Source organism: Penicillium vulpinum (genome assembly GCF_028829585.1).
Source record: "Penicillium vulpinum strain IBT 29486 chromosome Unknown utg000003l_segment0_segment0, whole genome shotgun sequence".
NCBI classification, from domain to species: Eukaryota; Fungi; Ascomycota; class Eurotiomycetes; order Eurotiales; family Aspergillaceae; genus Penicillium; species Penicillium vulpinum.
Window position 1 is genome coordinate 2,081,435 of NW_026643243.1, and position 16,072 is coordinate 2,097,506.

Genomic DNA, 16,072 nt, shown 5'->3' on the forward strand with positions numbered 1-16,072 from the left:
CATTTTCAGGGCGTTATATTGTTAGATATTTCCATTTGTGGTAGGTTGACTGGGGAGAGTACTCCTCAATCGGGGAACCTCTACGATTGTACATGTACTTTTAAACAGACTTGTTTTTTTATATCAATTCATTTCTCACACTACTTTGTATACTGCAAAATACTACGAGAGTTCCACGTGCAAGTTTAGAAGACTTAATTGAGCCAAGTACGGTTACTAGAAGAAACAGAAGCAAATGTTGGTATAAAATATTTTCAGATTGAAGTTATAGAAATGTACGGTTCCTCTGACGCCGCCCGAGTAACAGAGAAAGTACTCGGCCAGCTCTTATGGAACCTTCAAAAGATCGTAGTCTCCGCGCCTCTGTATCGCAAGGTAGTTATCAATACACTACAGAACTCTGACAGAATGCCGGAGTACCTGTAGAAAATCACAAGGACTTTGTACTGCCTTGAACTGTCTATTGGGAGCGTTGAAGAAAGAAGAAACTCAGAAGCGGGCGACGAGCTTTTATGTGTGAATTTTAGACGCTAGTCCATTTTTAGGTTGGCGTCTATCTCCGGCCTTGGGACATGCGGGCATATCGCCAACAATCATCCGCTGATCTGCTCCTTTCATTTCTCAACTCATCAGCTGCTGTTTTATTTGTTCTAACTGCTCTATTGACAATGATGCAGTAGTCGCATAAGGTGACTTTGTTATTTTTTGTTTTCACCTCCCACCTCAAGAGACCAGATCATCACCAACTTTCCCGTCACCTATTTACCCCCATTGACACGTCATGGCGTCGGCACTCTTCTTCCTCGACCTCAAGGGCAAGGTAGGTTATTGGATATTGTGAAATGCATGGCAATGGGATTTCCTGCTGGGGAAATCGCCAATGCATCGATAAGCACCCCCGCTGACCATCTATAGACCCTACTGGCCCGCAATTATCGCGGAGATATTCCTATGTCCGCAGTCGAGAAATTCCCTATCCTCCTCAGTGACGCCGAAGAAGAGAGCTCAGCAGTGCCTCCCTGCTTCTCTCACGAGGGAATCAACGTGCGTCCCGCCGAGTCTAGGCATTCGGCCTAGACCCCACACACTCCTGAGTGTCTCCTTTTGTGCGCTCCCACCTACTAACACACGGGTTTTTCTGTCTAGTACCTTTATATCCGCCACAGCAACCTCTATATTCTCGCATTGACCAAACGAAACACAAATGCCACCGAAATCCTACTCTTCCTCCACAAGCTGGTGGAGGTCTTCACTGAATATTTCAAGGTACTGGAGGAGGAGAGTATCCGGGATAACTTTGTCGTCATTTATGAATTGCTGGATGAGATGATGGATTTTGGATATCCGCAGACAACCGAGAGCAAGATTCTACAAGAGTGAGCAGCTGTGTTTTACTGGTACCGCAGGGTGGTGAAACAGGATAACTGACGGATCTGCGCTATGACCAGATATATCACCCAAGAGTCACACAAGCTGGATGTCCAAGCACGACCACCCATCGCCGTCACAAATGCCGTCTCCTGGCGTAGCGAGGGGATACGCTACCGCAAAAACGAAGTCTTCCTCGACGTGGTCGAGTCCCTCAATCTTCTCGTCTCGGCAAATGGAAACGTCCTGCGATCCGAGATTCTGGGTGCTGTCAAGATGAAGTGCTACCTGAGTGGCATGCCAGAGTTGCGATTGGGCTTGAACGACAAAGCCATGTTCGAGACTACGGGTCGTGCTACACGAGGCAAGTCAGTCGAGATGGAAGACGTGAAGTTCCACCAGTGTGTCCGACTCTCGCGGTTCGAAAACGACCGCACAATCAGCTTCATTCCTCCAGATGGTGAATTCGAGCTCATGAGCTACCGACTAAACACACAAGTGAAGCCGTTGATCTGGGTGGAGTGTGTAGTTGAATCGCACTCGGGATCCCGAATTGAATATATGCTCAAGGTAATATCCCGCCCGTCCGGTATAACAAATACCAGTCCCTAATCTCGATTCCACAACAGGCCAAAGCCCAATTCAAACGCCGCAGCACCGCCAACAACGTCGAGATTCTCGTCCCCGTCCCCGAAGACGCAGACTCCCCGCGCTTCCGCACAAATATCGGAACAGTGCACTACGCCCCCGAGAAGTCCGCTATCATCTGGAAGATCAAGCAGTTCGGCGGTGGCAAGGAATTCCTCATGCGCGCAGAGCTGGGTCTACCATCCGTCAAGGGCGACGACGAGCGCGGCGGCGGCATGACCGGTGGATTCGGAGGCAGCATGGGCGGAGCCGGAGGCGTAGGCAAATCGAAGCGTCCCATCAACGTCAAGTTCGAGATCCCCTATTTCACGACCAGTGGTATCCAAGTGCGGTATCTCAAGATCACCGAACCGAAGGTAAGACTTTCTCCCCCACCAGCGAATCCTTCCGTCGGCCTTTTCTCTGAATATCATCGCTAACAACCACCCACAGCTTCAATACCCCTCTCTTCCGTGGGTGCGATACATCACACAGTCGGGCGACATTGCCATGCGCATGCCAGAAATCCAATGAAAAAAAAAATATTCGAGCTCTCTGCCCATGATTGATTTTGTACAGCCCTCCTCCCATCCACTTTTCCTCGTTATTCTTTTGCTCCAACCACTTTTTCATGCCCTTCTCCGTTGAGGCCGGCCGGTCCGATAGATAATTAAACCCCTCCCATGTTCTTACTCTCTTGCCTTTGGTTGCTTTTTGCATCGGATGCGAGGAAATATAATGGTTCAGATGGGATCTTATGTTACTGTAGTATTGTATTTCCAAGTAAATTTATCTTCCCAGGTCTTGTTGGTTATTGTAGAAACCCAGCTGTCTATACGGTATACGACGGGGAGATTGAGATGAAGTGAATAGGTATTAGAGAATGTTGAATACGATCACCAATGGACTTTATGTATATACCCATAGATTGTCCCTAAGATGGATATTGAGACTGCCATATAATCCTCGAAGAAACATAGATTTTATATATAACCCGAGAGCTTCCTGAATAGCTTGTAGAATACCTAAATAGTCAACTTTTCCATAATATTTTTCAGAAAACAAAAAAAAGATACAAAGAAATCCCACAGGGTATCTCAATTCTCAAAGGTTGAAAAAAGAAGAAATCAAAAACAAAAGAAAGTACATTAATCTCCACAACGCCATCATTCAGCGCCCTGCTGTATTTTGTCATAAATCTCTGAAATCACAAGAAACAAAAAAAAAAACAACGGGAAGAAAAAGGGAACAACATCCCCTAGCTATACAAAGCCAGATCCTAATGACACATCAACCACCGATTTTACGCGGGATTCCCAATCGTCCCATTTGCATGCTCCTCCGTCTCAGGCGGAGGAAGAGGGAACCCATCACCGCCGCCGCTGCCGGCAGCCGCTTTCGAGAATCCCTCACGGGCAAGCATCGTATTGAGCACGGCGCAGTTGTACGAAGCCTCGCCGGGAGGCACGACGAGGAAGATGTAAGTGTTATCGGTGAATCTGCCGAGGAAGATATTGAACTGTGGAGTTTTAGTGTGCATGACGACGAAGCCGGCCGAAGCGGGCGTAGTGAGTGTATTCCGAGCAGCGCAATGCTTAAACGCCTTCATGATATTTGACAAGCGCTCATGGCGATCATAGATGGGATTTAGCTCTCCGACCTCGGACGTCACGGAAGTAACCGTGAGGAAAGTGGACCGTTCGAAGAGAATGACTTCTTCAGCGTTTATTTTCTTCGCGAAGGCAGACAGGAAGCGCTCAATGACGATTAAGTTCGGGATGAGCTTGTGGACGATTCCGGCCCAGGCTTTGTACAGCGATTGGTCCCAGATACTGCTTGCGAAGGTGTCGACGGTGAAGTCGCTCGATCGACTGCGGATTACGGCGGAGCGCTCGTCGTAGATGCGTTGGCGGTGCTCGGCTTGGATGAGGTCCATTTTGTGCACGAGACAGAAGACGTAGGCGTTTGGGCTGAATTCGCGCAGCGCTTCGATGATCGCGTGGTACGTGTCTAGGTCGCGTTCGACTTCTCGGGACTCGATGTCGAAGACGTAGATTAGGACTGCGACGTCGGAGAAGATGTTGCCGCGCTGCGAAGCGAGATAGGTTTCCATGAAGGCGTCTTGGCTGTGGATGGGAGGGACTTGATGTTAGTGGATTGGGGATTCCCGGATCGGGAGTTGAGAGTATGGCTTTACTCACCCGCCGCAATCCCATAGGTTTAGTGTGAGGTTGCCCATGAACTTGACGTGGCTGTGCTCTACGTCAATTGTAGCACCGAGGCGTCGGACGTCTTTGGCGACGTAGTTGCTGAAGATGATTGAGCGCATGGATGACTTCCCAGATCCACTCTTGCCCATCAATAGGACCTTTCTCTTCTTCTTCCGAGCATCCATCATGTCGGATGTTACTTGGGGCTGCTGTTGAGCTCAATGCCCCGCTCTTGCGGGGACAACTCGGGTCGATCTGGAGAGCAACTCAGTGCCTTCACAGGGTCGCTCAGATGCAGTGGTATTGCTTTTTCAATCAGGAGTCCAATATTAGCATCTTTTGCCTTAACAATGGGATTGAGGGCGAAAGAGCATGAGATGGGAAGGAAAGTTGATCCATGAGCTTCAGCCTTCTAATGCGGAGACGGAATATTGTTACCCCGAGGCACGTGATCTTGAAATCAAGTCGTTAGAGATAGGGCGGAGGAGATAGGGAAAGGATGAAGCTAGTAATCTGTTTATATGTATTTTTTCTTTAAGTTACTGCAGAGAACAAGACCTTCACAGCTGTGCACTTGGAACTGGCCCTGGCACTTGTTTGTGGAGTTTTGTTTTATTTTGAGAAAGGGGCCGAGGTTACGGGATGACGACATCCCATGGGTCTCCCGAAAATCATAGATCTTCCTTCTATGGTATGACTTTTATTGACATGAGAGTGAAACATAATAGAATAGACAGAGAAAAAAATAAGAAAAAAAAACATGGAAAATTTTGAAAAATGAAAGGTAAGATGCAATATGAAAAAAAGTCGCCGCCCAGAACCAGTGGGAAATCAGATAGCCTCCAATGCAGAGGGAACAAGAGAAAAAAGAGAAAAAAGAACAAAAATGGCAAAATGGCAAAATGGCAAAATGAAAGAGAAGAAAAGGTAGAAGAAAAAAAAAGAAAAAGCCAAACATGAGACATAGGTATGAAGGTATTCGGTCATGAAGAGTTCATTTCATCAAAAAGCTCGTCCCAAATAGCAAAACCAAATGACGAAGGTATCCAGATATCCAAGCATCAATTAAAATGGGAAAATAGGGTATTAGAAGACAGTGCCGTCGGATCGTATCATGATAGGTGGTTCCTTGGTGTTTGGTCTCGAAACTTCCGCAATCTCGCGACCACCCTATAGATTGTTAGAATTGACTCAGCCAAAAAGAATCATTGCGTGCTTACCTTCCAAGTGCCAGCCTCTAGCATTTGCGCTAGTGATAGCTGCTCTTCGGAGTTCTTAAGCCCCAGCTGAGAATTAACCTCCTCTAAGAGATCATCCAGAAATCCGACAGTAGCAGCTCGCCATTCGACAATTACATCGTCTTCAGCGCAGAACAGCGGCGCAACTTCCACACTGGGCTGACCCTTGATCTGAGCATTCTCTTTATATGCATCGATTCCACGCTGCATATCTTCCGGTTTCAGAGTCAAGAGTCCCATGTCGATAAGAAGACCTCCGTTTCGATATTCGGGAAGGCCTGTTAGAAGGTCGCTCCCGGCGAAGTGGATCAGCATCAGTTTCGACATTGGAACCATGATCGAGTAGCATAGCCATTGTGTCAGCTTGTGGAATGGAACGATATTCTCCCACTGCTGTGCAGGTGGAGACCTGGGGAGACTCGAGCACTTCCACGCATCTCCAATGGATACTCCGTCAATCTGTGTTCGTGACGGGGGCCAGATGGGAGAGAAGCCATCCATGAGCACGGACCACAAAGTGGTAATCGGAACAATAGGTACTGAAGAAGCAAGGGTTGATGGATGGCCGAGCAGATAATCTGAAAATAAAAATGAGCAGCTGATCAATCACAAAAAAAGAAAAAACAAGCCAGATTATCTCACCTAGCATATTTCCAGGCCTAGCATCCACACCGAAGAAGTCTTGATTATTAAGTGCATCAGAAAGCCGTACCAACAACCCGGTGCGGCCTTCAATCCCCGCCAATGGATTTTGGTCAGAATGTTGCATGCCCTTAGCAAGCACCTCGGCCGTAACCTTTTTCAGTCCCGCGCCATCCACCTGACACGGCTCCGTAGGATCACTACTGAAAAGGCCAGACTTGAACATCTCCAGACTCGCCACCGCCAAGCCCTCACTGCGCGCAAAGACCTTGCCAGACTCCTTCGAGCGATACGACCACTTATTGCCCGCGCCCGCATCAAGCAGAACAGATACGACAAACAAATCAATCAAACGGCGTGTTCGCTCCTGCGCATCAATGCGACTGGGCCAGGACTGGAGAAGCTGGTTGATACGCGGTCTGCCACCGACGTCGAAATGCTGCCAGCGACCATGCGGCGGGATATTCTCATAATCTGGCGCATAATCTCGCTGTTTTGGGGCCAAGAAGCACATGTCAGCGCAACGATCACATGATAAAAGCTAGGCTGGTTTTTTTTTTTTTTACCTTGATAATTGAGACGACGTAGGATGCTGTAGCTTCGAATTTGGTCATGTCGACATCGAAATGGTTGAGTTGATTTCTTTTCGCCTTTTCTAGGACGATGTTGGAGCGTTCGCGCACGGCATGGATGCTTCGTAGGTATGCGGCTGGGTCTAGTGCTGGGTCTGGTGGTCTGGCGATAGGGAGTTCTGGAATTGAGGCTGGTGGGCCACTTCCCTTATATCCTGGAGATCTCAGGGATGTATTTGATGTGCGAGCGCTGTTGACCGTTACGAAGGAGTCGTTTTCCTCGATTTGAATTGAGTTCTTTGAATCTTTGCGCTTGAATAGCCCCATTGTGGAGTATTGGGAGTTTCACCCCAGACCTTGCGACTTCAAGTTTGAAAGAGAAATTGAAAGGAGGGGTGAAGAGAAGAAAGTACTTTGAGATAAGGAGTTTACAAGGAGGGGAAGTGACATCTGGATGTGATGTTTTTCTTTAATTTTTTTTTTTAACATAACAAAGGCTCGAAGGGTGAAAAAAAAACTAAGTAAAAATAAGTAATATATAATATGTATTATTTTTTTTAATTATGGAGCATTGACTGGACCTCTTTAAGCCATGTTTACGGGCTAGATGTCCGAGCATTAATAATTTGAAATGGCCATTTTTTTTAGGGGGCAAAGTCGAAGTCTGGAGTCTGGATCGAAGAGTTCGGGAAAGGTACAATCCACAACTCGTACTTTAGTAGAATTTAGTTGAATTAGGACTCCGTAGGCTAAGTAGGCTTAGAATGGGGGTACCGGGAACGCCAACCTTGGAAGTTAGTTCAAGGTGATTTACTACCTTAGATGTCTTATATCTAGATTATGACTAGCATGTACTCCATACTAGTATATATATATACTCAATACGGGATAATGAGAATTATGTCTGTACCGTGCACAGTACAGAGTCTACTTCCAATAAATTAGGGATACCGATTGCCGTAATAGGTATGGGGATAGTCCCGGAGACATTGACCAGTCGGAAAGCAACAGGGGGACTATCATTCCACTTGAGAAATAAGCGAATCATGTTTCAGAATGGTTAAATACTAGGTAAATATATGTGAACAAAGTAAAGTCAAGTAAATTCTTTTTGGTTCTAGTACGTGTAGATAGATTAGCTATATCGATCAGGCCATGCCTTATTAGGGGATATAATAGGCTTAAAGCGAAAACGAACCTTGGAAATATAGCCGTAAATGCACGGGCTAGCGTACCGTTCAGAAAAAAGAAAAAAGGCATTGCCCTGTGCGGAATCTCCAGGGCTCTCCACTTCGGTTACTTCATTGTACTTATGTGAATGGCCAGCTATCACGCATTAAGTGAATATCTAAAGCCTATTTGAGTTTGAAAGAGATATCCTTTTCTTCAACTATTTAAGATGGGGACTAGTAATTAATAGTAATAGTGTCTCAGGGGAGTAATTCTGCGGCAAAATCACCCAGATGCCCCCAAGTTGCGCCTTGCATGAACGTATGGTACTCCGTACCACAACCGAGAACCGGAGAATTGACCTGGAGGTGTTTTCAATGGCCGTTTTCATCTGCCTATCGGCTGGAAGAGGAAGGTCTCGCTTCTCATATGTACTCTGTACGTTGTATACTATATTATGAGCCCTTACAATGCTACCTAAGCTACACCCCCTCTCAAGCCCAGTCTCTCCATGGTTTCACATTACATTCTGCCCCCTCCTTTGGGGAAATAATGTGTCTGAATGTGGTACAGTAATTCCAGACTTCCCGAGGTCGGATCCTTATTTGTCATGAAAATACATAGATTATATGTATGGAGTGTGCATGGAGGGTGCATAGTACATGTCGAACAGTGCACTGTGCAGGGACCTCATATGAAGGATCATACATTACATCTATGATCCTTGATCCTCTCTTACAAAGGCTCATCTCCGGACCGTTTAAGAAACTCCCCCATTTATACAATGCACCCAAGGATCCAGCTAACGCGGGAAGCACGGGCCTGGCCACACTGTTGGGTCGTTTCAAGTTAACTCTGTTTTTTCCTTTTCTTTCTTCTTTACTTTCTCTCTTTTTTTTCCCTTGAGAATTATATGTTGAAAAAGTATCATAAGTTGTAAATCTATGGATATATGGAATATGGATAAAAAGATACAATAATAGCCATATAGCCATTGTGCGAAGTGGCCCATATAATTGCCTGAGCCCTGATGGTCAGGGGTAAACACTCCACCGATTGCATTTCAATTCGCTACCGCGCGGCTCGTCTTCCCGACGGGTTCCGCTGTTGTAAAAAAGCGGAGTTCCGACTTTCCATTTTTCCGCACTTCTGGACAACGAGACGGTTAGATTGTTAAGTACAGAGTACAGGGTACGGAGTATGTTGTACATTGTATACTAGCATTAACAATGGCATTGTAGACCTGTGTATATGTAATACCACCCCCGGATTCCTTATATCCTCTAATGGAGAGATAGTATACCAATAGTGGAAACTCATTTTTGGGACGATGCGCGTTTTGCCCAAGAAATGAGTATAATAATGAATATTGATACAATTTATAATATTAGGTGCAATCTGACTGTTGGAGGGTCTAGATTATCGATCGGATACAAAGTGCTCCGAGTTGTAGAGTATAGGCGTGGCCACTTGATTGGCTTTGTCGCCATCTCTAATATCCTTGCTAGCTGTATTCTTAAGGCTCTTTTTGAGGTAGTAATAAGCTACTAATTTGCTCATTTGGTTACTACGTGACTGATTTTGATAATAATCTAAGATGAGAAGTATCTGGTACTTTAAATGGATGCTATCGATCGCTCTTGCCGGCAAATAAATTCTATATATACGGAGTTCCCTATTTAGGAATCGCTATGACGTCCCTCAATTGCCACCTTTCGAGCCAGAATCCAAACCACTCACCCCTCTTCCCTCTTTAACAACACCACTCCCTGCCCCTGATTACGACAAGGATGATGCCGTTCCAGATGAGAGATGGTTACCCAATCATCACAATCTCGCGAGGCACGGGTCCCGTCCAATATGAACATCCCAGGAATGATACCCTTTAGACGAGATCCTAGCGGATATCCAAGAATGGTGGGACGATAATGATCAACGTATGCTTTTCCTTTCTTTTTCTTGTCTACGGAACCCAGCAGCTAATCTCATACATGAAAATAGGACCAGAACGAATGGTCGGGCCTCTCTGCAGTCTCACATGACTACCAGGGCTCGACGATTTCGTCGAACCCATCAAAGAGTTCCACATGTCACCCAGGATGATATAGAGGTCATTCCTTTGGGAACAAGGTGATCGCGGCGATTCGCCCATCCTCCGCGCCCCTCACAGTGGTTGTCGAATTGAGGGCACATTCCACCTCCAAACATACATACCAACCTACAGTTCGATGCCAAGTTGGATCGATAGGACGAGAATATTAAAAAGCTCGTTGTAGCTCCACTTGAGTCCGAATTCCTTCGGCACTTTGCAATGAAGTTTCGTTGCATTATGATCAACATTCGCTTTCTTTATCCCGAAAAACGGTGAAATTTCGATAATAACTTTGGTCGCAGATACTATACTGCAGATTGGTTAGACTATACGATTGAGTCCTTTCGAATTCGAGGTGGGATTGTGGTCTGTAATGGCACAGACCCTTCGTAGCCGGGTTGAAGCACCCCTTTTTGTCGAGTATGAGGCAATACCAATGAAGTACTACGCGGGGGACTTTATTATGGGGTCCGCCTACAGAGAAGGGACATGTGTGTGGGGGCGCTGTGGAGTTTCTATCTCATCAACTGTCACCACGCGGTTACATGCACCCATAAGGATGTCGAGTTTTGTCCGGTTCGACTAGGATGACCAGGTTCATTGCGCGGAGCTAGGTTGTGGGTTCTCAGCTTGGGGAATTCTATCTCTACATGTACACCATCAAAGTCAAAACCGCTTCGGCTCAACAATCACTAGTACGTTGCACTTATGAGAGACAAGAGAGACAATTGGGAGATTACAACGCCAGCTAAAGCGCAAATTCTGTACCTACTCTACACAAAAAGAACTCATAGTTTGGTTCCTACTTTGCCTCTTGCTTTATTTTCACTTATATCATACCCCTACTTCATAAATACTCCATTCGTCAGTCTTTTCATCTAATTCTATTTTCCCTTCTACAATTCCCCACTCCCAGCGAGCCCAATAGCATCAACATGCCATCCAAACGCAAGCAAGCTCCAACAGAGCCTGGATCTCAAGGAAGACAAAGGAAAGAATGACGAGGGAACAGATATGGCCTGTACTCAGGATGCCAAAAACGACTACCAGCTGTTCATGGACAAGCAACTCAGGCATCCTTGCAGAAAATCAAAGCAGAGCACTAAAAGCAGCGCGGCCAATGACTCCGAAACGGTCGACCCCTATGGGACGGGGACCGAAAGGAAGCAGACCCTAAGACTCACCTTGATGTTCGGTTCAATGCACAAGCTAACCGGGTCGAGCCGCCGCATCTGCCATTTTACATGTACCTTTCAATCAAACTTGATATCTTAATACATACCAAGGTCAGAGAATTATATAGTTGTAGATTATGTGCATGTAACAGTATACGCGAGTATCATCTACTCTACATAGTAGGTACATAGCTCTGTACTGCTACTCCATATCCAAACGATACGTGCCTAAAGACTACCGCTATAGTAGCCCCACTGCTTCATCTTGCTCGTATAGACGGACTGTATCGGGTAATCTTCGACCTGCCAAACTTCATTAGCCTGCGCGCTAAAGCATAAAAATTTCACCAAACTTTAAATTTAACATTATTCTAGCGGGTGGAATTCCCCCTTTTTGGGCTTCCAAAGGCGCTACGGCGTACCTTGGGAGAACATACTCCATACATATGGACTGTAATGTATATAGCCGGTCTAACCCTACGGAGTAAACATTTGAATACATACTATTGTATCCATTTTCGGTGCTTTAGGAAAGACAAGATAGTCCTAGCCTATAATGTTCTAGCCTATATCTGGTACCGAGGCATTGCCCTTCCGATCTGCATCCCCAATTGGGACATGATGCACTAGCCAAAAGTAGAAAGAGAGACCATATTGCCCCGTCTACTCCGCACGGAATACAATAACAATAGTCTGGATGACCTCCGCATCCTTGTTCCATTATGATTGAATCGTACGTAGTCTAGCTTCAGTAGGCGTTGTTACCGTGTATGTAAGGAGTACGAGTACATATATGGTTGGATCTCATAGGCCAACTCCCTGTCCACTAGGGCCAGGAACCGATGATCTCTATCGGCTATTGAAAGAAGACTTTGGCGTTTAGCCGCTAGTTCGTACGGCGCTTGTACGGTGTACTCCGTACTACATACTGTATACGGGGTATGGTTAATTGAGTGGCTGTGGCATGTTTTTGAAACCTAGTGATGGACCTGTGTAATTATACAAAGGATTGAGAAAGTAAAAGCTTACAATGTGGAAACACTAAGTGCTGAATTCAGCTTGCTTTCTTTGATACAGTCGCCTTTTTACAGAGATAGGTCTACCAGTGGAGGCACGTTCTCGTGATTGCGGATAAACCGCAGATTTATGTCTCCACGGTGTACGATTATGTGGCTTTTCTCAGTGCCCGTAAGGAGTATAATGGTCTGCATAATTCTATTGGCATTTAAGCGTGATATATATGCCTCATCTGTTGTAGGTGTATTATTGTTAAGTTGTTTGTTTTCTACTTAGCCATTGGATTTGCTATGGTTGTGGGGATTAGCTGAAGCAGCCGCATTCTTTGATTCCCTTTTACCTACAACATAGGCAGCTTCTATATTCCTTCTTATCCTTGTCTTTTCCCCTCTCAAGATTCCTACACCCCTGTCTCAGGGCGCTCCTTCCCATCGCTATTCACAATTTTGCTTGGGCAATTGGAAGAACATCATTCATTTTATACTTTGAAAAGCTACATACGAACAAACTATGGTGATATCTGTGAATACTTCCTAGGCAATTTGGAATTTGAAAGATATCTCAGTGATCATCGAGAACCATTGTTGTTGAGAAATAGAATACAGTATGAGAAGCAGTTAAAGCTCTCTGGACTGTGATTTCTCTCACATTGACGTCATTGCATACATTTTGGACTGAGCATAGTCCATGTTAAGAAGTAACTGATTTCTAGATCCTTCCAAACTGAATCTCAAGAAATTGAATAGTCAGATAGTGAATTGATATTTCAAGGATATGAAGCTATTCCAGAATGCGATAGATGAAAACGTAGAATCACGTGCTAGCCTCAGTGCGGTCTGGATCCCCCACATGCAGGGGGCAAGTGTTCTGCATCTGCTTGATAGCATAGCAAACGGTTGAAATTAACTTGAGCTTCTTTCATATTGTGAGCTGGTGAGATCATGGAAAACCTCCATCCCTCTTCTGGGACCTAATCCTCATTCGAACCCATCAGACGTCACTTTCCTTTACGACAAGCTCACTCACCATGGAGGACTTAAACGGCTTGAGTTGGTCCTCCGACTCCAAAAACCCAAGCAAACCGCCGCCAATGAGCTCTGGTTACTTGTACCCAACCATGCCATCAAATGGCGGCTCCGGCAGGTCTACCCCGTTATCTGCGACCTCGAACCGCTCAAGCTCGCCATCAAAGCCCGCCACCTCTACCGGAGATAGCTTTGCGAATCTGGTTTCATTCAATTCTTCCGCCGGAAACAAGAACCTCACTCTCTTAGAACAGCAGAAACGCTTGCAGGAGGAAAAGGCTAGGAAGGAAGCCGAAAATCGTAGTCGATTCGAAGGAGGCCAGAACAACCAATTCTGGGACAACTTTGAAGGACGTACCCGGAGCCCCGCATCTGTACCTGCTTCTCGGTCCACATCAACACCCGCGGACGATGATGATATCCTGGCCGCCTTCGATGCTGCCGCGCCGGTTGACGCGTCGACCAATTTCCCGATCCCCGAATCCGCAAGATCGTCGCCCCGCGTCGGCCTGAACGGTCGCTCACCTTCCAATGGCGGAATTACCATGGAGGACAACACGGGAGGTTTGGATGCCTTTGATGACGATGACCCATTCGGCCTCAATCAATTGAAGCAGAAATCCACGCCTATCCCCGCTTCTCAGCCTCAACAAGGCGACGATGATGATTTCCTTGGGTTGCTCGGGAAGCCGGTATCAGATATCCCCCACCAGGAACCGCCTCGCACATCTGCCACACCCTCAGACCGAGGACGAGACCAAGATGCATCTCCTAAGCCTTCTAACGATGTCGATCGGGCTATTGCGGAGCTGGTGGACATGGGATTCCCCGCGGATAAATCTCGCCGGGCTTTGAATACCACAGACTCCGGGACTGACGTACAGGCCGCTGTTGGTTGGCTTCTTACCCAAGCCCATGCGGAATCTCGACAGAAGACTGAAGGGCATCCCAGTGCCACTCGTTCTGCTGATCGCGCTGAAAGGAGCGATAGTCGTAATCGCGACAGGCCTTCTTGGATGAGAGAAGAAATGTCAGAATCGAGATCACGTCAGGATAGACGGAGTCCAGCATCAGCGGACAAAGACCCTGCACAGTTGGCATCTCAATTTGGCAATAACCTGCTGAAATCAGCCGGCTCACTTTGGAAGACTGGTAGCAAGAGATTCCAACAAGCTGTAAACGAATTTAGTGTCGAACATGACCCTAGCCAGCCACGTTGGATGAGAGATGCATCCCCACAAGACGAACCTCCTCTGCAGCCGCAGCGTCCAGGTCGTGACCAGTTTACTCAAGCTCAAAGAGAACAACAGGACTTCACTAATGAGGCTCTTCTTCTTGAGTCTGGAGCTGGTCGGCCTCAGAAACCTCCGCGTCCTCGTGAAAGCCACCACCCCGACCCGAGAAGCCAGCCTCCTCGTAATCAACAGCCCCCTGGTGATGTCTCGCCAAGGCAGCAAGCCAACTTCCTCCAGCGTCCATCCCGACCAAGCCCTCCAGATGCTAAACTTCGGCTTTCACGCTTTGCCGCCGAAGAGCAGCCGGCGCAAGCATATGTTAGTCCTGCGAGACGCAAGCGACCCCAGGCGCCACCGCCGCCTTCTGAGCCTGCCGTCGACCTCTTTGATTCTCCCGCTCCGTCAGCTAGTCGTCCAAAGCCCCCTACCCCAGCCCAGACTGCCACCCCTCCGGCACGCTCAGCTTCCATCCCCGTGCGGCCCAAAGCCCCAACACGGTCTATTCCACCTGTATCTCAAGAGGCGCTTCAATCGACACACCGACACCGCGGAAAGGCTGCAGAGTCGTACAAGAGAGGCGACTACGCAGAAGCCCACCAGAGCTTCTCTACGGCTCTCAGCATGCTCCCTGACAAGCACCCTATCACCATTATCATCCGCAGCAACCGTGCCATGACAGCCCTGAAGATCGGCGAACCGAAGTCCGCCATCGACGACGCCGATATCATCCTCACATTCATTGGCCCGTCCAAGGGCGAATCAGAGGTAATCGATCTCGGCACCGGCGAACCACCCAAGCCCATGAAGGACTTCTTCGGCAAGGCTTTAATACGCAAAGCCGAAGCCCTAGAGCAGCTCGAGCGCTGGGGCGAGGCCGCGCAGACGTGGAAGCTGGCTGTGGAGTCTGGTCATGGTGGCAGCACGAGCATCCAAGGCCGGAACCGTTGCGAGAAAGCAGCCGGTATCAGCAAGCCTCAATCCAAGCCTGCCGCAGCCCCTGCCAGAAAAAGGCCTTCGCCTCCGCCTAAGAAGCCTTCTGCTTCGTCCGGTCTCACGGCCACGTCTGCATCAGGGACAGACTTTGAAGCAGTTAGTCGTCTGCGGAAAGCTAACGAGGCGGCTGAGCGTGCCGACGAAGAGAAGTTTGCTCTTGCTGATAGCGTTGACGCTAGAATTGCTGCTTGGAGGAATGGCAAGCAAGACAATTTGCGTGCACTGCTCGGTAGCTTGGATTCTGTGCTGTGGCCCGAGGCTGGGTGGAAGAAGATTGGATTGTCCGAGCTGATTTTGCCGAATAAGGTTAAAATTCAGTATATGAAGGGCATTTCGAAGGTGCACCCTGATAAGGTATGTTTACTACTCTCTTAAGTGGCGTTGGCTGCATTTTGTCGGATTGTTAACTAACTTTGTCTATCAGATCTCCACCACTGCCACCACTGAGCAGCGTATGATTGCTGGGTCTGTGTTTGGAACCCTGAATGAAGCGTGGGATAAGTTCAGAGCTGAAAATAATCTCTGAGAATTCGTATTTCCCTGTTGATACCATCTACTCGTCGTTATTTGTTGCATCTCATGATTCCATTTCCAGAAGGCGACTTTGATATCATCTTTGTCCTATACATGGAGAATTCCCATTTGAGCGGTTGCCTTGATGTTTTTGATCCCCTGTAGTACTCACTCATCGCCGTTCTGCCTGTTCAA

General features: G+C 47.3%; 4 protein-coding genes across 4 annotated transcripts; 2 read left to right on the top strand and 2 right to left on the bottom strand.

Moving 5' to 3' along the window:
- Positions 1-781: 781 nt before the first annotated feature.
- Positions 782-2,529, top strand: N7479_005898 (AP-1 complex subunit mu; the record flags this gene model as incomplete). Its single annotated transcript, XM_057253594.1, has 6 exons — positions 782-820; positions 916-1,044; positions 1,147-1,376; positions 1,449-1,938; positions 1,998-2,372; positions 2,449-2,529. 6 exons carry the CDS (start codon positions 782-784, stop codon positions 2,527-2,529), a joined length of 1,344 nt encoding a protein of 447 aa, XP_057107456.1.
- Positions 2,530-3,298: 769 nt separating this feature from the next.
- On the bottom strand, positions 3,299-4,393 carry N7479_005899 (Rag GTPase GTR1; the record flags this gene model as incomplete). Its single annotated transcript, XM_057253595.1, has 2 exons — positions 3,299-4,121; positions 4,197-4,393. 2 exons carry the CDS (start codon positions 4,391-4,393, stop codon positions 3,299-3,301), a joined length of 1,020 nt encoding a protein of 339 aa, XP_057107457.1.
- Positions 4,394-5,291: 898 nt separating this feature from the next.
- Positions 5,292-6,984, bottom strand: N7479_005900 (URC4/urg3 family protein; the record flags this gene model as incomplete). The annotated part of the gene is made up of 4 exons (XM_057253596.1): positions 5,292-5,375; positions 5,426-6,021; positions 6,086-6,575; positions 6,652-6,984. 4 exons carry the CDS (start codon positions 6,982-6,984, stop codon positions 5,292-5,294), a joined length of 1,503 nt encoding a protein of 500 aa, XP_057107458.1.
- Positions 6,985-13,138: 6,154 nt separating this feature from the next.
- Positions 13,139-15,890, top strand: N7479_005901 (UBA/TS-N domain protein; the record flags this gene model as incomplete). The annotated part of the gene is made up of 2 exons (XM_057253597.1): positions 13,139-15,718; positions 15,789-15,890. The coding sequence occupies 2 exons, from the start codon at positions 13,139-13,141 to the stop codon at positions 15,888-15,890; spliced, it is 2,682 nt and encodes an 893-aa protein (XP_057107459.1).
- Between the last annotated feature and the right edge of the window lie 182 nt (positions 15,891-16,072).